The sequence below is a fragment of the Epinephelus moara genome, chromosome 20, assembly GCF_006386435.1.
Source record: "Epinephelus moara isolate mb chromosome 20, YSFRI_EMoa_1.0, whole genome shotgun sequence".
Lineage (NCBI taxonomy): Eukaryota > Metazoa > Chordata > Actinopteri > Perciformes > Serranidae > Epinephelus > Epinephelus moara.
The window spans coordinates 38,587,315-38,611,288 of NC_065525.1; the positions used below are offsets into that span (position 1 = coordinate 38,587,315).

General features: G+C 41.5%; 1 protein-coding gene across 1 annotated transcript in view; it reads right to left on the reverse strand.

The window, feature by feature from the left end:
- Positions 1-23,974, reverse strand: part of dgkzb (diacylglycerol kinase, zeta b) — a 58,534-nt gene that overhangs the window by 26,823 nt on the left and 7,737 nt on the right. Inside the window, exons 2-9 of the mRNA XM_050073804.1 lie at positions 4,425-5,428; positions 2,532-2,640; positions 1,862-1,957; positions 1,618-1,695; positions 1,480-1,536; positions 1,220-1,288; positions 1,059-1,130; positions 554-670 (exon numbers count right to left, since the gene is read on the reverse strand). Coding sequence (XP_049929761.1) covers positions 554-670; positions 1,059-1,130; positions 1,220-1,288; positions 1,480-1,536; positions 1,618-1,695; positions 1,862-1,957; positions 2,532-2,640; positions 4,425-5,428 — 1,602 coding nt within the window. The remainder of the gene's footprint in view (positions 1-553; positions 671-1,058; positions 1,131-1,219; positions 1,289-1,479; positions 1,537-1,617; positions 1,696-1,861; positions 1,958-2,531; positions 2,641-4,424; positions 5,429-23,974) is intronic.

Genomic DNA, 23,974 nt, shown 5'->3' on the forward strand with positions numbered 1-23,974 from the left:
TGTAAGCTAACTGTGATTTTACCGCCTGTTTATCAAGATCACAAGATCTCGCGAGAACTTGTTTTCTGAGACGGACAGGGCTCAAACAAAGTTAATTTTCTCTTGATCTGTGTGGATGAAAAATGCAGCTTTAGTGTCAGAATGTTGGTAAGATGTGTGGCTTGTGGAAAACGAACCCAATATTTATTTCAGTGACTATAAGGCGAAAGAATTGACCATAAATTGTGATCACGTTCATTTTCCTCATTGACGACAATACATTCAGAGCTGCCGCAAGTCTCCTACGGGGGCGTGGCGCTGACGTCACTGAATCAGGAAGTGAGCTGAGTGGAGTATCTTGCTTTATCCAATATCTCTGGTATAAAGCTTTGTTGGAATTAGGTTTAAGGGTTGTGTGGGGGTGTCGCTATATAGTGGTGTTGATGATAACTGTGATATTTAAAAGTGAAATACCGATGTTATATTATCTGTGATGGTTAATGTTCGGAGCTGGGGAATGCATTAGGTCAGTAAGGGGGTCCTTATAGGTGCAGATGGACAAACATGTGTTTACCTGTGTTCTGCGGACCCTGATGATCCAGGTAGGAGGTATGATGACGGCAGCATGAGCTCCCAGAGAGCAGCACTCCTCTATCTGCTGCAGCATGAAGCACGTCACCTTATTGTGATACTGAAACACAGACAGGAAGTCACATCCAGGTTAACGCAGATGCTCTTTGTGTTATTATGTCATATGTTGCATTTTAATACTAGACTTAAGAATTCAGCCTCAAAACTCAGGTTCTAAGGCTGATTCCTCTCTTTCTGGCCAAGCAGAGATGGAATGTCTGTTTCTGGTTTTATCCACACAACAAATCTTACACGTTAAACAGGAAACTCCTACTGCAGTTTATTTGTTCAGCATTTCCGCTCAGTGGGTGGCAACTTTCAGTATCACTTCATATAAACTAAACAGCACAAATAAACACTAACACAAACACATTTAGAATATGAAACTTTGAGACGTGAAACTGCAGGTTCCTGTTCTTTATCAAACAGCTGTGTGACTGTGAACTTACCGCCTGTTTGCACCACGAGCAGCTGATGGCAACAATCTCTTTACTGTGAAATGAAAACTTCTGTTGAAATCCCTGTTGGAGATAAAAGAAGAGACTCAGTTTGTTTTCAGGGTCTGAATCATTTTCAGTAAAAACGTTTTAGGTTGCTGATGGAGACTCACTTTCCCACACTGTCGACACTTCCCTGTCTGACGTCTCCTGTGGACCCAGTGGTGTCGCACAACGTTGGACTGCAAATAAAGAGTGTGTTACCAGTTTGACATTATATGGCAGCACCAGAGTTCAGATCCTGCTCTTAATATAAACTTGTTTTCCTCTGAATTTCTTCTCGCTTGATGATTACAGAAGTTAAGATTCACCAAGCAATGATCACACAAACTACTGACTTCACAGCAAATGATGTGAATGACACCAGACCGACCTCTCGAACAGCTCGAGATCCTGGTTCTCTGAACGATGGCTTGCACCTGAAATTAATCTGAACAGAGACGAGAAGCTGTTAGGAAAGACAGAAAAACAATGTGAGAGTGAAGCTGTCAGTAATCCAGAGATGATTTACCTTCTCCAGCTGCTCCATACACATGGTGTGGACCGATATCTTACACCCAGCACATTTCTTCCTCGCCACGGACTTTTGCTGCAGAAATAACAACAGATTATTTCAGTGTTATACTAACTGCTGCACCAAATTATGAGGTGGGACAAAACAAAACCTACACCCTAATGTACTGTAGCAGGGTTTGAACTACATTTCATGAACAGGCAGTATCGTGTTTGTGACCAGAGGGGGCACTGTGACTCACCAGTGATTTAGCGATACAGTACTGCTCCCCAACATAACAGAAGTCTCCAGAGCCACTGGTCTCAAACCAGATGTGGTCCCCGTACTGGGCGTTGTCCTACGATGGATAAAATAAATGGTAAGGCAGATATAAACATTTCTGAAGAAGATATTTCTGAAGAAAAATAGCAGTGTGAACAACTTCAAAAATCTTAGACAATATAAAAAGATGCACGGTACTGGTGGAGATGAAAAAAAAAACCTGGCACTCATAGTAGAATTTGCTTATTTAAAATGGGGAAAAAAAAACATACAGACTCGGACGTGTTCCAGCTAAAGAGCCATCATCAGCGTGACAAAACAATAGTGAATGATTCAGTATTGTTTTTTGTGTTCTGTTCTGGATCAAAAAAATTCTACAGCAACAATCTTACAAATTCTTAAATAAATCTTTTGTAACCTGAACCCTTCAACCAGCAGCAGCACGTCAGTATTTCCATTAGTGATTTTACTTTGTTGTACTATATATTTTAGTACAGCATAGCGGCCTCTGATATGAGCTGTACATTCACTGATTTTTACTGATGACATAATTACAAAGAAGCTTCTTTTTCGTTGTAACGTCTTTCTAACGTAATGTGAGGCTTAATGCTAACTGGCTGGCTCAGTAGCTGGTGCGTTTGTTGACTCACGCTCCAGTCGATGGTGCTGTTGGGCTCCTGCAGCGGGTCGGTCTGTCCTGACGTCGACACGTTGGGCTGAGCCGCCACGTGCTGCAGGCCTGACTTTGCAATGGCTTTCCTGAAAGCAGAAGAGGACAAAGAACTTTTAAGGAAAAAGACTTCAGATCAGATCGTTTAATGTTATTAGATGTGCATCTTGTGGTTTTGTCATGTTATGTTTTCCTTTGCAGTGAAGCCTGGAAATGTTTCTTCATTCTCACACTGCTGGAGTTTCAAGCTGCACATCAAATCTGGAGAAACTATTCTTTTATGCAGCAAACTGTTTCGCCACCAGCGACTTTGAGTCATGAGCAAAAATAATGCATCACATAGCTTCTTGAAGTTTATTTCTCATATCAAACAAGCAGCACTGTCAAAATTAAAGATGTCATTCATTTTTGGGGTTTTATTCTCAGTTAATTTCGCTGACTGAAACCATTGATGTAATCTCTGTCATTGTTGCCATGGTTTCCAGCAGCCTAATATAGCCTAACTTTACAGTGATTTTAAAACTTGTTTTATTCTATTGGTGCGCAAAATAATTCTAACAGACACCTGCCAGCCAATCAGGAGCAGGTATTTGCTGTTATTAATATCATAGGACCTCCATGTTTGTGAAGCTGTTCACAGCATTTCAGACTCAAACACATACACACATTCATGCTGTGCTGTGATCAGTGTTCATGTCATTGTTAGCTCGAGCTGTTAATGAGCTTCAGCTCTGTGGAGGATGTTTGTGTCTGCAGCAGAATCCCCAGCTGAGTGTCATTTTAATCTTGTTATGACTTAATGTCCAACACTTCTCATGACTCCTACAAGACGTGTTGTCTGTCTCTCAACTGTTCTTCTGTTTCCTAAGAATTCTTCAAAATTTTCTGTATTTATTACATATGTCAACTGTTCATTACTTTTAGTTAATAACTACCTTATTACGTTCATTGTAGATTTGCCCTAAAATCAGCAATCCTGGATAAAGATTCATTTTTACATTGTGGGCGTTGCAGGTTTGCGGTTTGTATTCTGTCCAAAACTTTGTATTTTAGGGACAGGAATGTCAATATCTCACCATTTATCAGTCAACCACAGAGAATATTCTTGTCCATAGATTAATTTTGATGCTCTTCAATTTACTGCACTATGCACCAACCAGGTCTGGTGGGTGCTAGCCAGCAGCACTGCTCATTGGACAATTACCACTAGTAACACAGTCCCAACCCAACCGTGTTGCTGCTGAAACAATGTGCCCACCCTGCGGTCAATTGTGAGCTCCTAGGTAACAATGCTGAAAGGGTTTTGCGGCTCAAAATGAAACCACGTACTCAGTGGGGCAATATGGGGGAGACAAAACATTTAGCAGTGAACCCAGAGTTCAGAGTTAGCACAGCCTCTGATGCTAGTGCTAGCAGCCAGATGCAAACTGAGTAAGTCTAACTGTGACCGACAAACTAACTCCCTTACAAAATGGATTGCAATGGACTGCAGACCAGTTTCGAGTCAATGGAGCGCTGGACTAAAAGGAAAGGCCGCTTGTATTTAACCTCGTTCTGAGTCTGTTCTCTCTAAACAAAACTGACATCACAAGTTGAGGATGACTCATTTTCACTTCCAAAAGAGGTAAAAATTGTCTGATGTTACCATCTCTAATTTATATAACATAGGTAGGAGGAATTTGGTGTGAACAGCATGACTAATCCTGAACTCTTTTTTGTTAGACTCAGCTGGAGTGTGGTCTTCAATACTCTGAAATGCATATTAGGCCAACAGAGGAACAATGACTTAGTTATATTAGATTTCTTTTGAGAGAGCCACTGAAGTTAAGCTCGGCTAACTTGAGCCACCATGTTGGAGATGAGGACTACATACAGCAGGAAGCCGCTCCAGGTCTCCAGCTGGGAGTTGTAGCCGCGGGCCCCCAGCGGGCTGAGGGCTCCGGGGCCCCTATAGAAGGCCGGGTGGTTGAGGTAGTAGACTGAGCTCCTGCGGTTGGGCAGCGGGGGGCCTCTTCCGGGCCAGGGGCTCCCAGCCTTGGAGATGGTGGAGATCCTCCTCCTCTTCCTCTGGCTGGAGGCCCGACAGCGGCCGTAAGGAGCAGAGTCTCCTGCAAACACCTGAGAGGAGTTCCTCCGCAGGCAGCGAGGGGCCCTGATGAGGGGCCGCGATGGAGCCGGAGCCTGGGGAGTTTCTCTCATCACCTCCAAGGCGGTAGAGGAGGAAGGGGTGGAGGAGGGGGAGAAGTGCTGATCAGGAGACCATGCGGTGTCGTCCTCCTCCTCTGCCAACTGGCTGGCTTCTGATTGGCTGTCGTTGGAGAAGTCGCTGCTCTCATCGTCTCCGTCTGAGTGGAGGCTGCTGGAGCGGGAAAACATTCTCCTGCTGTTGGCCCCACCCCTCACCTCCACCTGCTGTTCCCCGGCTGGCAGCCCCGCCCCCTCCTCCTCCTCCTCGGCCATCTGGATCAGACTGGCCAGCAGCATGGAGGGCCCCAGCAGGTGGGTGTCGATGGTCCGCAGCTTCCCCACCTTCCTCCTGCACACGGCAAACCTTGGGTTGAGGCTGGGGGTGGTGGTGCTGGAGCGCCTGCGGACATGTCCCCCCCACCTGTTGTGCCTGGCCGACTTTGCCAGACGGCCCCCTCCTGCACACGGCAGTGCTCCCTGCAGCTGGACGCTGGAGCGCCGCCGTTGGGTCAGGGTGGAGGAGGGAAGCCCGACGCTGGACCTCCTGCGGGCCTTGCTGGTGGGGATGGCCACGCTGGGCCTCCGCTGCCGGCAGGATTTGACCTCTGAGCCCACCTGCAGAGCAGATTCCTTCCTCTTAAAGTGACGGCGGAAAAAAGTGTCCATGTCGCCTGAACTGCTCCTCCCTGGCTGTTGGACGCAGAGAGTAGTTAGCCTGGAGGTCAGAGCTCCACACCACAGGCTGATACTAAAATATTACATCAAGGAAACTACAGGAAGTGACAGTTATGTTCATCCATCCAGCACAAACATCAGTTATCAGACTTATAGAGAGCCGAAGTTAAACTGTGACTTCCAGGTTCTGTTTCAGAAGAGAGTAAACCTCAAAATCTCACTGATAATAACTAACGACAATAATAACTTAAAGTTCGGACTTGAAACAGAGACTCTCTGAACAGTAAGTGGTGTGTTTCACTCCATATCTTTATATTTAAGGACTTAATATTATAAAGTTCTGGGGCACATACTAGCTCAACTCAGAGCGGGTGTCCCATGTACAAAAGCAATGTCCTTGCTGTAGCGGCTGTGGGTGCAATTTCTGCCCATGGCCCTTTGCTGCATGTCTTCCCCTCTCTCTTATCCTGTCCTGTCCAATAAAAGCAAAAGCCAAAAAACAAAAAAACAAAAAAAAAAACTTAAAAAATAAAATTAAATTAAAGATCTAATATCATTGCAATTTTTTATTTTTATGTTTTCCGTTGATTTTTTTTTTTTAAAAAACAGCATTTTTACCAAAAAGAACTTTCAAAAATATTTCTCAATGGGAGACTGTACTGAGGTTAGACAGGAAGTGATGTCATGACTTCGGCTCTCTATTAAACTACTGGACCATCTCACTCTGTATATGTGTTTAATTGCTGTTATAACACTTTGATACACGTTTATACAGACTGTAAATACAATAGTATGTGTCCGGCTGACGAAGTGATTGCAAAGTTGCGATCAGTGTTATTAAAGAGCTATTTCAAGACACTGAGGTGAGTCCAAGTCACAGGTCACAGGTCACAGGTCTGTCAGGTCTAAATATTGACAACAGTGACCTGCTATTTGAATATTTTTCTTTCAACAGTGTTAATAAATTTAAAACAGCTGAGACCAGTTCCTCTCACTGCAGACATGTAAAGATGAACTCCAGTGATTTTCCACATCAGTTTCAGGCCTTTCAACACCACTGTCTTACTGAAACTCCAATTAAAAGCAAGGCCCAATTATACGCTTAGTCCTTTTTACAAGCTTGGTGTGGCTACACATTTTGACAAATAAAGGCCTGTCTCAATTAGACACCTGGTCTGGTTCCCAAGCATAGTCCATAAGGGTCCTCAGATCAAAAGAATTAAATAGTTTTCATAAAAACGTTTGTATTGTTTTAACAGGATAAAGTGGTGTTGTGTCAGTGCCCTGGGTTCTGTAATCCTTGAGTGTCGTAATACTCTCTCTCTCTCTCTCTCTCTCTCTCTCTCCAATGCGCTGTCTGTCAAAGCTAGATCAAATGAATGATTCATAATTTCTATGGTTATCTAAAGCCTAATTTTTATACAAGTAATATTCATACTGGTTTAAATAAACAGTTTGATAATATTTCCAGATCTTTGCTGAGCAACAGTTTTGTATGAAAGGAATTAAAGGCCCGTCCCAAACATAAGCCTGTAGATTTCAGTGATTTAAGTAAATAATAGCCCGGGCTATTAACTGAAGTTTTGCGATATTTATTTTCTATTGTTCTTACAGTCCACAAGGTAACAAGTACATTTCATAATGTAGCTTTTCCTATGAGTTTTGGCTTTTTGTTTATTTTGAGAACAAAGGAGGAAAAAGCCACAGGCAGAGTTTTTAAGGGTTCAAGTCTCAAGTTAATCAAATGTCAGATCTGTCACCGAGACCGTGAGACATGGGCACCGCGTTCATGTGTGTTCACGTGCTTTCGCTGGTCTCGCGAGCACACGTGAGCGCGATGCACAGAGAGGCAGTTAGAGCTGCAGGCTACTGTGAGGCTAAAAACAGAGTTCAAATGACGTTTTTCCAAACACCTTTTTATGTCGGGGGGCTTCAGGACACTTGGATCACTACGGACGAGCAGTATATATTTTGTGGTTTCAATCATGTGTTTTTGGACGTTTGAATCTGGGGCGCCGTCAGCCTCCATTAGGTGGAGTTGTGTTGCTACCCCCTCTCCCCTTGGATCTCTGCAAGTGTTGTGAGGACTCTAAAACTTCACCTGAGCCTCCCTCAGCATATGGGTGAGTAGATAATGGCTAAATTTTCATTTTTGGGTGCACTATCCCTTTAATTCTTAAGGATCGTGTGAAAATGATCAATCGTGAGGAGACGTCAGAAATGTGTTTTTCTTGGGAGGCTTGTCTTACTTGTTAAAGAGAACAGAAGAGGATCTTTTGACTTTAATCCTGCAATTATGTTTTACTTCATCCTCCATTTAGTATAAAGAGACATAAAAATAGCTTTGTGTGCAGCAGGGGTAATAAAGACTATTATAAAATATTATCGATAAGTAGAGAAAATGACTGACAAAATGGTCATTAATGAAAATTCTTTATGCACCAGTTTGAGTTTTAAAATCCATCATCTCTGTGATGATTCAGGGTGAATAAAAATAAATCATAATAACATTAAAGACACAGAACAACGGTCCTGTATAGGGCATTATTTTATCACCAACTTGTTCCCTGTTCACTCGTTCAGTGGCCATAATAAACATTTATTTGCTACTTTATTATTCTAAATGAGATGTGTTGATAAATTAGGTTCCTGCAGTCAAAGAGCAGTGTTTAATGAAAATATTTAGAACAAAAGAGAGGGTGCTGCTTTTGTATAAAATGAAGTAAAAATTTCATTAAGTTGCAAATTTCAAGAATGTATCTGAACGTGTCAAACATAAATAGTGACCACCATAATTCTGCTTCAGAAGTAGTCGCAGTAAAACACAAGCAGGTGGTTCATTAGATGTGTTTTCTTGTTGTCATGTTAAGTGTCGCTTAAACAAAACATGAATTATAAAAACACTCAGAGGAAGTGTGGGGTCGTCTCCACAGGGGAGGGGGGGGCAACATGTCAACAGGAAGCAACAGTAATTAAGGCCACTACCTGCTGGCTCCTCGCCCTCTAAACAACAACATTACACCAGTAATTAGTCTGTGACGACAGCTTCACTGAGCCACCACCAACACAACGTAAGCATCATGCCTCTGTGTGTTCTGCACGCTGCTCTAATAACACAGTGAAACTATAAACACATAATAAAGCAGGTGAGTTCTGCACACTGCCTTTTATCATTTATCTTTTTAATACTGCTCTGTATGCCTTTAAATGATCTGAATAAATTTGTATTATTAAATCCAGGGGGAGCGGGGGATTGGTAACATCACAGTTGCTCTTATACAGAAGCATTGAGAAATTACAAGAAAAATAAGATGTAAAAATATGTGCATTAGGCTGCAATATATAATAAAATATACAGTATATAGGGAAAAAAGAAATAGAAAAAAATATGCAAATATGTGTATCATACAACATCAAACTGCATTTTAAATAAAAAATATAAAAGCTGAGATATTATATTGTACAGTTTGCCAATAATAATAATAATATAATTTTAATCATATATTTGGTTTATATAGTGACTTTTTAATGTCTCTCTAGGACTACAGACAAAAAACTAACTGAATGTTTCTTAATGCACTCCGTCCTTGTTAAATAAACTGATAAAGAAAGTGTTTCAGTGGAGCAGGCTGCCGTCATTAACCTGATTCCTGCCGTATTTCAGGGATCATTAAAGACAGCAGCTAATCTGCAGGACATGACGTGAGCAGCACTCGATGAGGAGGCGACTATGACACATACACACACTCTCTGCAGGGAAACCTCTCTATTTATAGCACTTCTTCCTCACTTTCACTGTGCAGCCTCACCTGTCACCTGTTACCTGTCTGAGCAGCGGCCAGTCACAGTGATCAGGTTACCTGTGATCAGAGGCTGGCTGACGTCCAGCAGCTTACTGCTGCGCTCAGCAACAAGTCCTTGACACTGCACTCAGGTTACATGTTATAGTACCACAGTGGGAAATACACTGTACATCTTTAAAGCAAAACTACCTGTCGTTTTTACATGTAGGACTGCAACTTACAATTAATCAACACCGTTCATCTGCACACACTGCGATGCCACACAGCTGGTTCAATATCAGCAAAGTTTCCCTTTATATTCATTGTCTTGTGTGGCGATCAGCAGTGATGTGGTGGTTCACTTTTACACTGTGATCTGTAGCCTATAGTTCGGCTTTAGCTTCTAACTAGCTTTGTCTTTTTAACCTGTTGTTGCTGCTGAGTCAGTTTGACATCCTGGATATATCCTTCAAACACAGACTGTAGACCCCTCTGTCTGCTTCTCTCTGGAATCACTCTTTCAGCTTTCCAAAATATGATCATATTTCTGCAGGGAGTGCAGAAGGGGGCGGGACTTAGCGAAAGGTCAACTGACTCTCTCTGCTACAGGAGAGTTTGAACTCCACTAAACTACCGAATTTATACCTGAATATTTTTAACACCACAAACTAGTCTGATAGAGCACAAAAACTGTATTCTACTATCTCTTATTCTCAATCATAATTTCAACTTTTGTGTTATTCTTAATTACTGTAATTTTTATATCTTATCTCTCTTCTTAAATTAACTTTATGAAAATAAAACTGCAATAGAGACCTGAGCTGAGTTCCTTCTCAGCAGATAGAAAACAAACAGTCTTATCTGTCTCCCTCTCTGTCGACTATAAAACCAAACAACAGTATCAGATATTTGAGACATTCTGCTCACTACTTATGATGCTATTGTTGGTTTGACAAACAGCAGCAGATGTGACTTTTCAGAGAGCTGTAATAAACAGCAGGTGACGCAACATGTGGACACACAGAGACGACTGACATATCTGACGCAGTTCAGACAGCCTGGAGACGTGTTGTTACTGAGGCTGACTGACACACAACTACAGAGGAAAAGAAGAGACACTACAGATGAACTCATGTTATGTCATATAAAACTGTCCAAGTGTCTAAAATGAAGCCAAAAACTGCAGTATCTCTAATGGCCACTTGAGGCTGGCTCCAAGAGCGAATCAATCCCCATAGACCCCCATGTTAAAATGCCCAACTTTACAGCAGAAATAAACATTTACAGCCTGGTAGAAAAACATTTTTGGTCTCGATAGCTAATTTCAACATTCATGACAACTGTACAGTGGTGAATTTTTATATAAGTGACCCGTTTACATTTAATTAAGGCTTAAAGTTATGCATGATTAAGGTCGGGGCTGCTTTGAGTGACGGACTGTCTGTGACTAGTGTTCTCTGTTTCTCAGTCAGATCCACCCCTCGCTCCTCCACAGCTCTACCGTCTCACCCAAATATGGTCACTTCTGACTCCAAAAAACCAAGATGGTGATGTAGAAAATGCCGAACTCTAGGCTTCAAAACAGGAGTCCACAAACCAGTGGGTGACATCACAGTAGTAAAGTCCATTATTTATAAAGTCTGTGGTTACATATTTAGTTAACCAAAGCCATGAACGAAAACAAAACAACATAGATTTGGGACTTAACTGCGACCGTTAATCACATATGAAAAACTGCAGCCATTAGTACGTGCCCATGTCACTGGTACCCTCCAACGGTCATATACAGGTGCATCGTAGTGGAGGGAAAAGTTGGACTGATTACTGAGGGCCCAAATGGAAACAAAAACCTAAACTCTCATTACAGGCTCATTAAAACCTGTAATGAGAAGTTTTGTTTTGTTTGCATTTTTTATCTCTAAGCAATTAGTGCCATAACTATATCAAAATTGTCTGAATAAATTGGTAAAGACAGAATTCTGCATAAAGAAAATACGTGCAGGCTCTCTGAGGCCACTCTCAGCCTTGCACTTTACATTTGTTTCTGGACTATGTATGTATTTCCATGTCCAACACAAACTTCCCTACAGACAAATAAAGTTATCTTAAATCTTACAAAAGATGCTCCACCCTCAGACTCGTCTCTAAACGTAGCTAGAGCTGAGGGGGTGGCTGCTTAATGCTGCTGGAGCACCCACATACACCCAAAAAAATAAAGGAGTTCAGGAAAGGGAAAGGAAGCAAACAAAGAGGAAGCTTTTGACTGATTTCTCTCAAAAATAAAGCTGAGCACAACTAACACAGCTGAAGAATGGTTTAGTCAATATCAGCGGTTGTTTAGACTGAAGGCAGTCAGACAGCCAGGAATCTACATTAGCTTGGAGCTTATTTGCGTTGTGTAACATAAATTAAACAGTATTATAAAAGAGCATCATGGCTATGCTGTCATATGGCATTTACAGCCTGGCAACACATAGACCTACATCGAATAGCCTGTTCTACTGAATGTTAGGCAATGAGCAAAAGGTGTGCAATAGAGATGGGGTGGTCGACGGGGGCTGCTTATGTCATACAAGTTGTTTAAGGAGTCTGTTCTGTGGTTTAGGTACGAGGACATGTCTCTCTAAACACCAACATTAGAACGAGGCTGAGTTTAAACCGACCGACACCAGAACCTGACGTCACTTTAAAAAGCTTCAGTTTATCTCAGTGCAACAGACAGCAAACTGTTTGAGTATTATTCACATCGTATTCATATTAATATCTTGTCTGATCCGCCTGTAGAGTGTGACCACATTTAAAACAGATAAAACGGATCCTATCAACGCAGCACAGACGGATGGAAACATAACAACTGATCACACTGCTGCTGCTGGGTGACAGGACTCAAAGTGATGTCACAATACTGTTTCTACTGTTTCATCACTGTGAAGAACACTGAACTTGTATAATATTGATGTGATTTTAATATGTTTACATCATAATATGACAAATGTTTATTTTTCACTACAATTTGACTGAAATTATTATTTTAAACAACATAAATTTGTAAAACATTATCTTTTGCATCAGTTCTTTTGTTTTAGGTTGTATTATTTTTTAACTTTAATGTGTTTTATCATCCGACTTGTTTGTATATCAATAGTTTCCGTCCACATTTAGAGTAAAAAGGAGCTGAATTTCATCAAAAAATCATCACTCAGGTTTTTTAAATGTGCAAATTAAAAATGTGCATAAAATCAGTCTGATGGAAACACACTTCATGTCGACAGGGCGCTGCTGTAAAAGTGAGTTTCCTCCATTTAAATAACGGTTTAAATAAATCAAATGTCTGATCAAACTATCGATCCTGTTCGCTTATTTTTAATCAAATTAATTTGAAGTAAAATTTTTCTCATTTTTGACTACTGTTTGAGGCAAAGTTCCTGTGCTTTTGCTGTTGGGTTTAGACAACATAGTTTGCTTTTTGGTTAATAAAAGAAAGGATGTTATGCAGCAGAATAACACTTTAATAAATAAAAGTACGGTTATTAATGGCAGACATCCCAGGTGAATAGGGTGATTTTTTTTCACTAATAGATATCACCATCAGACTTTTCCAGATGATTACTTACAGTTAGACAAGTATAATTTAAATGACCTTACTGTTACCTATTCTTTATATTAAATGGGTTTTCTAAAAATGTATGTTTAAACATATAAATGAGGCTCTAATTAAATATGCACAGATTTGTATACATTTCCAGAATGGAAATTTAAACATTGGATAACGTCAGGTTCACAATACTTCATTCATTTTATTGTCACATTAGAATCAAAGCTTTTTAAGGAGAGAAATTGGGATCTCTATTCTTATCACTCCATGAATCAGAAAATACTGTGAACAGCCATAAAAAATCCATTTTCGGCATGTTTTTAGGAATAAATTACTATTATATAAATCAATATATATAAATGATACATGAACAAACCCCCTCTTAAAAATTTTCGGAATATAGACAGGAATAAAACTGGAAAATCTGGTGAATGCAACTGAACAGGACATTTTTGGCTCAGAGGAAAAATTCATTTTGAGAAATTTTAAGAGATGTAATATAAATACACATTTTTAGACAACTGGAGTAAAACACAGTAGGGTAAAAATTTACGTAATAGATGCCACCATGAAATTTACGCATCAAAAAATGATTATTTGTATTACAAGCTTTCTAAAATGTTTGTATTTAAATATGCACATTTTTGAACTAAAATAAATCTAAATGTGTATTTTGGATGCTTTCTTTCCACTTGTCTGAAACAAGACATGTTATGGAAGCAAAATTGACCAGTGCATGAACAAAGTATGTTTCCACCTGTAGTGTCGGTACTGAAGTTGAACGTTTTCAAAAGAGTGGATTATTGCCCAGCTTTAAAACTTTTGAAAAGAGAAACATTAACACCTCAGATCATAAATCAAACACTAAGTTTCAACATGTGGCTGATAAACAACCTCAGAAGTGTAATCTGTGTCATTCAGTCAGGAGCGAGGTCGACACAGGACACACACAGACTATCTGAGATGGTCCAGTAGATTAATAACACTGAAACAACACAGGAAGAATCACAGCACTGATTCACAGACAGAAACAAGTTTAGTTTTATACGACCTGAGAGGAAGACGCGTTCAGTCAGAGGAGGAAACGCACTGTGAGAGAGGCAGGAGGAGAGAGAGCGCGAGAGAGACTAAGCTGTTGTTTTAAAATAACCCTCACACACACACACACACACACACACTCAGAGCAGCTGAATCTGATCTCAGAGCAGCTTCACGTCACCATCTCTCTGCTCCATGTCAAACCAGTGGCTGACCAGAGACCAGCTGATTTAGGAGCAGCTCATCCTTTTGTAATGCAGGTTGACCGGAGATGAATGGAGCCGCTGGCCCACTCCAACATCCCAGAATACTCTTCATTAACACTTCAAGGCGGCGGCGGTGGCGCTGCTGCATTATGGATCCGATTTAACCAAAATAAGACAACAGGAAGAGAAGCTGCTTTTTATTTTAATATGTCCAAACATGAAGTCTCATCATGTTTCTCTACCTCTGCGCCCTGACGGATAAATGGCAATAAACATATGTGTTGTTGAGCGAGGAATCAGATTCTGTTGGTGGCTTTCACTGTTACTGTGGAGTGAGTGGCTTAGCAACCACGACCATGTCTCCTTAAAGACCACAGACGAAATATCTTTTAAGGTCAAGATAAACGAAAAACAAAATAAATCTTTATTTAATCAGGAAAAATCTCTATGGCTGCAACTAAAAATTGATTTTGTTACAATTAATCTTCCAATTATTTTATCCATTTCATAACTGGGAGGAAAACAGACTCAGAAAAAAAGAATAATACCCAGCATGACATCCTAAAGCAGAAGCTGACATACTGAAATGTCTTTTCTTTTTTGTTCAACCCACAAAGATATTTAGTTTACTAACTTGTGAAACAAAGAAAAGCTGCAAGTCTTCACATTTCAGAAAGCAAAACCATACGTTATTAATTTTTCCTTGAAAAAGGACTTAAGTTATTAAACAATTATGAATATAGCATGGAGAGGCAGCCTTTATTAATTATGCCCCTGAACTCTGGAATAGTCTGCCTGACGGTGTTGGGGCTCTAAATCTGCTAACGTAATCTTAAGACACATCTTTTTACCATTGCTTTCTCCAGAAATTTATTTTTAAGTGATGGTTGTTTTATCCTGTCTTAGACTATAGTTTTAATTGAATTTTACCTAAATTTTTATCATGTTTTTTTCTGTTAAAATGTTTTGATCGTGTTTATGTTCGGTACTTTGTGTTACATTTAATTCATGAATTGTGCTATATAAAGAAAGTTATTATTATTTTCACTATTGTCACTATTATCATTACTGTTATTATTATTATATAATGGCCTTATTAATAATTTTCTGACAATTCACCAATCAATTAATGGACTAATTGCATCAGCTCTAAAAACCTATTTTTCTTTCTAAGATATGCTGCAAATTACAAAAAAAAAGATACAGTAAAATACAAAATGTTTGTATTTTACATCTGTAGATGATTCCAGACTTCAGTTCAGACTTTGGAAACAAAGAGCTGAAAACAATCAATTGATCGATCAGCTGATAATAGCTCTTTAATTTGGCACAAATGAAAAATATTCTCAGGTTTCAGCCTCTCATATGTGAATATCTGCTGCTTTTCTGTAATCTATATTAAATATATTATGTCATCTTGGGCTCTCAGAACTTTTGACAGGGTTTTTCCTATTTTTGACACTTTACAAACCAAACAATTCATAAAAAAAATAATCAACAGATTAATGTATAATTAAAATAATTGTTTGTTGCAGCTTTGAAGATGTTCACACATCTTTCTTGAATATATTTACACAGATAAGAAAGTTATACACTTAAATTATTGTGTTAAAACTGGAGCCTAATTGGTTGACAGCAGCTCTTCTAGTTGAAATAAGGGAAACCTGCTGAGCAACAATAACCTAACCAGTAATAAATCTGTATGTGAATATATTCAGATCAATCATGTTTCAACATTCACTTCAGTAATTTTATATTTCTAAAGCAGCTGTTGTTGTGAGATTAAAACAGGTTGGTTATAATCTGAGCAGCAGAGGTGGAGATATCCTGACTTTTAATCTTAAAAACACTGGATCCTACATTTCCCATAATGCACCTAGACGTTCATCGCAACAGACAGGACTTTGACCCAGGAGACCACTGTTTGTGTCCTGGGTGAAACTAAAAGTCAATGCTGAGTCATTTTCTCACGTCACATATTAGTCAAGTGAGTCACTGACATGACTGACGTCAACCACAATCTTTTCCGAGCCGTGACCAAGTGGTTTTATTGCCTAAACTTAAACGCCGACCTCTTTACAGTCACGTGAGTCGACTCATGCCGTTACTTTTTGCATCCAGAGCCGCCTAACCCTTCAGCATCAAGACACAACGCAAAAGGCCGCCCCCTTCTGCCCAAGTGTCAAAATATAATGGAATGAGATTACATTGAAACTCCACACCTCAAGTCTGTAGCGCAGAGTGTATTATAGACATCTGCAGTCTCCAAGCCCGAGCTGAGACTACCCTGATGACATCACAATGACATCATCAGGGTTATTTTCTCCTGTAGAGCCACAGACAACATCAAACACAGGCCAAGGAGGGGTAAATATGACGAGTCACATCAAAGGGACCAGTGAAATATGACTTCCTGTGACAAGTCCTCCTTAAAATGAAGACTTCCTCTTCTTCTGTGGTTGTGAACGGTATGACTTCCTCTTTGGTACTTTTAAATGAGGAGACAGATTAGCTGGAAGAGGCTTAAAAGATCAGCAGCTCCTGTCCTGGTTGGATTGCAGCCGTGTGACCACCAAGACGCCATCACTGACCTGCTCAGGCTATTTATGACCGGCCGCACCTCACCGCAGTACTGCAGTACACACAACAAGTACACACACTCAAGTACTGTTTTCATGTACTTGTACTTTACTTGAGTAGTTTCATCTGATGCAACTTTTACTCCACTAAATCTCACAGGTAAATACTATATTATTTACTGCACTACATTCATGTGTGGTTACTTTACAGATTAAAATTTGACATAAGAAATTTTTTTTTTTTTTTTTTATTAAACTATTTATAGAGGTCCTAATTTATAAAAATAAAAAAAACACTTAAATGAATAAAAATAAACAGCTGGTTCCCAATTTATTTAGATCCCTTACAAAATAACTAGAATTAAATTAAATTAAATTAAATTACATCAAATCAAATTAAATCAGATCTAATTAAATTACATTAAATTTTATTTTAAAAGTTTCTCATGTTTCAGAAACGTCTCAGTGACAAAAAGCAAAACTACAGTATTTTCCTCTAAAATGTAGTAAAGTAGAAGTATGAAATAGTATTCATTTATATTTTTGCATTATTTATCTAAATCTGCATAATTATTAGTATTTATTATTGTCAGACAAACGTAGTGCAGTAAAAAGTACAACATGGCTTCCAAACATGGTGAAGCAAAAGTATAAAGTAGCAGAAAATGGAAATAATCAAGTCTGAGTACCTAAAATCTGTACTTGAGTAAATGTACTCGGTTACTTTCCTGTCACTGATTGGCTTTGGGACTGCTTGCATCATTCATGAGAGACGACATGCTGCACTTTGTTTAGTTGTTGCTGAAATTAGAGCTCAGTGACTGATGAACGGATGAAGGAGAAACTGGATTCTCCATCAGGATTATATCTATTTACTGTTTCATTCATGTGGAGATTAAATTATTGTCAACATCTGAACATGTAAATGAAAAGGAGAAGAAGAAGAAGAAGAAGAAGAAGAAGAAGAAGATGTCCGATGCCTCTCATCAGGTCAGAAAACTGACCAGTGAAACCTGCCGACAGACTCCTGCCTCATCTGTTTAATACTTAATTCCTCCATATTGGATTCCCCTTAAATAATGCCAGCGTTCAGTTGCAGCAAAGGTAGATTACCAAAAGGGCAAAATGGCCCTAGACACTGCCCTTAGGACCCCACACCCTGTCCTATGGCCCAATATCCTGCCTTGGGGCCCCACGTCCTGCTCCAAGGCACTAGATGGTGGCCAGAGAGCCTCACATCCTGCCCCACAGCCCCATATCCCTCCCCAGGGTTAGACACTCTGGCCCCCGGGCCCCAAATTCTGTCCAAAAGCCCTACGTTCTGCCCTAGAGCACCACACTGTGGCCCCAGGGCCCCACATCCTGCCCCAGGACCCCACATTAGGCCGCCAGGGACAAACATCCTGCCACTGGTGCTCACTTCCTGCCTCACATCCTGCCCTGGAGCCCCATATCCTGCCCTACAGACCCAAATCCTGCCCGAGGCCCCAGAGTCTGGCCACAGGGCCCTATATCCTGCTTCAGGAACCCACACCTTGTCCCAGGGCCCCATGTCCTGCCCCCTGGGCCCCAAATTCTGTCCCGCAGCCCTACGTTCTGCCCTAGGGCACCACATTGTGGCCCCAGGGCCCCACATCCTGCCCTGTAGCCCTATGTCCAGCCCCAAGGCCCCACAGTCCCAAGTTCTGCTCTGAGGCCCTAGAGTCTGGCCCCAGGGCCCCCCATTAGGCCACCAGGGACAAACATCCTGCCGCTGGTGCTCACTTCCTGCCCAGGGCCCCACATCCTGATCCACAGTCCCAAGTCCTGCCCCAAGGCCCTAGAGTCTGGACCTACATTTTGCCCTGGAGCCCCATATCCTGCCCTAAAGACCCAAGTCCTGCCCGAGGCCCCAGAGTTTGGCCCCAGGGCCCCACAGTCTGCCCCAGGACCCCACATTAGGCCGCCAGGGCCAAATATCCTGCTGCTGGTGTTCACATCCTGCACCCACAGCCCCTTGTCCTACTGTCAGGAACCCACATTCTGCCCCAGGGCCCCACATCCTGCCTTAGGGGGGCCCTTAACTCAATAAAAGAAATATATTAATAAAGGGACATTAAGGTGACACACAGAAGTTTGAAGCCTGTGGTAAAAGAGATTAAACCAAATTTTTTGGACTTTATTATGACAGATTTTAATGCCTTTAGATGCTGCATACTTAAAATTTATTTAGTGATTCATCAAGTTACCAATAATATATTATAACTGCACAGAAAGTGTGAGAAACTGGAGATCAGTATTGTCCAATAAAGGGTTAATCTGCTGCTGCTGCTGCTGCTGCTGCTGCTGCCATGGTGAAGAAAACGGACGTTGGATCAGGTGAGAGTGAGATATCAGCTTTCAGAGTGAGAGGACAAATAAACTAATTAGGGTCAGTCAGTCAGTCAGTCAGCAGGCAGCAGAGACAAATCTGATTAATACATGTGATCAGTTTCCCCTGCCGCCAATAATACCACTAATACTCTAATACATACTTCTACTGTAAATACTACCATCACTTCATCAGCTCACACTCACATCAACGTCCTGTTAATACATAGGTTACAAGTGTTTTTTCTTTTAGTGGAAGATGTACTGACAGTTTGGTGTTCCTGTGCTGCCACCTGGTGGTCGGATCCTTCACTGCTTACTGAGACTCAGAGACAATCTGTCACCAGGAGCGACGACCTTTGACTCCACATGAGTTTAAAATAAGATCCTCAACACAAAGGTACATTTGTGTTGAGGATGTTTTCTGACCTTTGACCTCTCCTTCCTTCCTGACCGCCCACCTTTCACTCCTCCATCACACCTCCTCCGCTTTTTCCTTCTTCTCTCTGTGAGCCAAAACAAGAATCAGCTGCTCCTCCTGCTATAGGCTGCTTCCTCAAAAGGAGGTGAAGCTCTTTATCCTCATCTGCTCTCTCCTTTACCTTCTTTTTGTCAATACTAATTCTCACCCTTCTCCTCCTCCTCCTCCTGCTGCTACACCTCCGCCTCCACTCCTCTGTTTTGTACTCATGTTCTTTCTCTAGCTCCTTGTTCTCCTCCTCTTCCTCCTGATCCTCCACTTTTTCCTCTTATTGTTATCCTGCTCCTCCTGCTCCATCTTTATTTCCTCTTTGTGATCGCTGTTATCTCCCTGCACCTCCTCCTCCTGGTCCTCTACTTCTTTGTCCTGTACTCCTCTTCCTCTTCCTGCTAATTATTTTTCTTCACATGCTCCCACTCCTCTTCTTGCTCCTCCTTCTGGTCCCATTTGCCTCCACCTCATCCAACACATCTCCTCCTCCTCGTCTTCCTCTTCCTCCTATTTGTCTTCTTCTTTACTGCTGCATTTTACTTCATCTCTGTGAGCCAAAACAAGAATCAGCTGCTCCTCCTGCTAAAGTCCTCCTCAAAAGGAGGTGAAGCTCTTTATCCTCATCTGTTTTCTCCTTTTCCGTTTCGTCAACACTAAATCTCATCTTTCTCCTCCCTCTGGTCATCTCCTTATTTGTTTTGTACTCCTTATGTTCCTCCTCTACCTCCTCTAGCTCATTGTCCTCCTCCTCCTCCTCCTCCTCCTCCAGATCCTCCACTTTTTCCTCTTCTCCTCCTCCTGCTCCATCTTTGTTTCCTCTTCGTGATACCTGTTTTCTCCCAGCACCTCCTCCTCCTGGTCTTCTACTTCTTTGACCTGTATTCATGCTCCTCCTCTTCCTCTTCCTGTTGCTCATTCTCCCCCAGGTGGTCCTTCTCCTTTTTTTCCTCCTTCTTTTGGTTCTCTTTCTCCTCCACCTGCCCCCGCCCCCCCCCCCCCCACACACACACACACACACACATTACACCTTCAACCTAAANATCTCCTCCTCCTCTTTCTCCTCCACTTTTCCTCTTCTTGTGATCCTGCTCCTCATGCTCCATCTTTGTTTCCTTTTCATGATCCCTGTTATCTTCCACCTCCTCCTCCTGGTCTTCCACTCTCTTGTCTTACACTCCTCATGTTCCTCCTCTTCCTCTTCCAGCTCCTCATTCTTCTTCAGGTGCTCCTTCTTCTCTTCTTCCTCCTCCCTCTGGTCCACCCTTCTCCTCCACACCTCCTAATCCTCCTACTCTTCTTCTTTCCTGCTGCTTTTTGCTTAAAAAGATCAGTTTCTGCTCCAGCTTAAGTCTGCCTCCTCAAAAGGAGCTCTGGTACTCCCTCTCCCCATCTTCCTCCTTCTCGTCCTTAACGTCTTTGTCCTGTACTCTTCATACTCCTCCTCTTCCTCTTCTAGCTCCCTGATCTCCTCCTGCTACATATTTGTTTCCTCGTTGTGATCCCTGTTATTTCCCAGCACCTCCTCCTCCTGGTCCTCTACTGCTTTGTCCTCTTCTCCTTATGCTCCTCCTGTTCTTCTTCTAGCTCCTCATTTTCCTCCAGGTGCTATTGTCCTATTCCTCCTCTTACTTGTCTCTGTCAGCCTCCTTCTTCTGGTTCTCCTCCTCCTCCCTCCTCTTCTTCCTGTGATTCCTCTCCTCCTGTTCCATCTTTTATTTCCTTCTCTAGATCCCAGTTATTTTCCAGCACCTCCTCCGCCTCTACTTTGTTTTGTACTCCTCATGTTCCTCTAGCTCCTTGTTCTCCTCCTCTTCTTCCTCAAGATCCTCCACTTTTCCTCTTCTTATGATCCTGCTCCTCCTGCTCTATCTTTGTTTCCTCCTTGTGATCACTGTTATCTCCCAGCACCTCTGCTCCTCCTACTGGTCCTCTACTTCTTTGTCCCGTACTCCTCATGCTCCTTCTCTTCCTCTTTTAACTCATCATTCTCCTCCAGTTGCTCCTCCTCCACTATGTCTTCTTCTTTCTCCTCCTCCTCCTCCTCCTCCTCCTCCCTGAGAGCCACAGTCCCTCCTGGACCAGACTATTTATAGAAACAGGGCAAGAGAGTGACAAAGATAGCTCAGGAAATGGGTCTGTGTAGTCCCTGGGTCCACACGCGCGCACACACACACACGCACACACACACTCAGGTTTCACCTCATGAATATGTCGTCAGCTGACCAGCTCACAGAGGTCAGAGGTCAGAGGTGTGTCTCGTCTCCGTGTCAACTTCGTCACATCGAGACGTTTCGGTCTCTGAGGATCTAAAACTGGATGATGCAGTAACCTAGTTCCTTCTATAGCTGCATCACACACACACACACACACACACACACACAGAGTATAAAAATACTACTTTAAAGGGTCATTTCACTCAAATTACAATAAATATATTTTATCTGTGTTGGTGTGAAGCCTTGAAGACAGTTTGGGTTTTATCTGACGTCATGCATGCTAACATGAGCTAATTTAACACAGAGTCGACCTGATGGTGGCGCTGGATGAATGAAAGATCACCAAAGTCATTACAGTTCATCCTGAGGGGAACATGAACCTTGATCCACATTTCATCACAACAGATCCAACTGATGTGGAGACGTGTCAGTGCGGATCAACAGAGAGTTGTGATGCTGATCAGCTAACAGTTAATTTAACAGATAATTAAACGCCTGTTGCATGTTGTCTGTGTGACCTCAGTATGATGTCACTGACCCTCAGAGGAGCGCCAACTCCCTTTGCAGGAATTAAAATGTTTAAATCACAAAAAGGATAAAGATATTTTTAACCCAACGGCATTATTGCAGTCTCTGATCCTTTGAGCATCATTACGCAGAGCTCAAAATACCACCTGAATACCAGTATGCACAGTACAGAGGTGTAGACTCAAGTCACATGACATGGACTTGAGTCAGACTCAAGTCACAAATTTGATGACTCTAGACTCGGCTTGGCAAAATCTGAAAAAGACTTGCAACTCGCCTTGGACTTCAACACCAATGACTCGTGGCTTAACTCGGACTTGAGCCTTTTAACTTGAAAATACTTGATTCCTTCCCCAAAGTCCAAAGATTAAAAGTATGTTATTTAAAAAGTGTTCCTTGAATCAAAACATTTCCCTTTATTTCCTGATCTTAACTAACCCAACAGCAACTAATCAAGTTGCAGGAGAGAACCCTGAGGAACCAACGTTACGTTACCGAGCTCCAAAAAACATGAAACCCAGTTCGCATTACAGGTCAAAAATTACAGATGAAGATGCAACAACTTCCAACTTTGTCTGAAATTTGAAGTTGCACAAAGAACAGTAAGCTGAGGCTTATATCAGCATATGTAGCTAGCTAGTGCTTAGCTAACGTTAGCTTAACAACTAAGTAACTTTTTAACAACAAAGAAAAGCAAATTTCAAAGAGCATGCATTTTTGTAAATTTAATATTGGTATTACATTTGTTAAAGAGCGCATTATGACTTGTCTAGGAGCTGAAATGCCAAGTTTACGACTTGGGACTTACTAGTGACTTGGACCCACCTCTATCATGGTGGTGCATGTAAATTTTAAGCTGTGTATGTATTTCTCAGTTCTACACGCACCAGGGCACGCAAGCTGGTCCCGAAAATATGCAGCGCTGCCAACTCTCACATATTGAGTCTGAGACTCACAATTTACACACTCTCACACTACACAACCATTTCCAACACAATGAACAAAACAAATGTATATCTGTCATCATCATGGTGATAAAGGGGGGACAATGATGGCACACAGACAGACAGACAAAGCAGCACAACAGCAGCACCATAAAGCACTGCAGTCAGTTAACCACATTTCAGCACAACCCATCCAACATGCCATGTTTCGGTTTCGAGTCACACTGGTATGACGAATAAGAACGCTAAATTCTTCAGCGCTTTGAGAAACTGACATTCTAATATTGTAAATGGTAGAAATAAGTGTCAAATGTAAAAGTCCTCAGATATGTCATCATATCTGACATTATTAGATTATTAATACTGATGCATCAATGTGAACGCAGCATGTTTCTGTCTGTCTGTCTGTCTGTCCTCCTGCTTCAGTGTAACAAAGTTTATTTCACAACATTCATCCTGCTTCCTTCCTTAGTTCAAACTGTTTCATCTTCTCAGTCAGCACTCATACAGTCTGTCACCTGCATCACCTGAACCAGGTCACAGTTCATGATCCTGCTGTCTCAGTCTGAACAGATAACCTTCATATAATCCATAATAGGGATGCACCGAAATGAAAATTTGTGGCCGAAGCCGAATAATATTAAACGATTGGCCGAATACGGAGTACTGAATACAGATGTTTAGTTTTTCATTAGTTTTTGCAGATGAACCCCCTCCAGATTAGTGTTGTCACGGTACCAAAATTGGATCCCACTGTACGATACCAATGAAAATATCATGGTTCTGAGTAGTATCACGATACCACAGCGAAAATGAGGCAGATGTGCCTTTTGTCATTTATAAAAAGGTAAA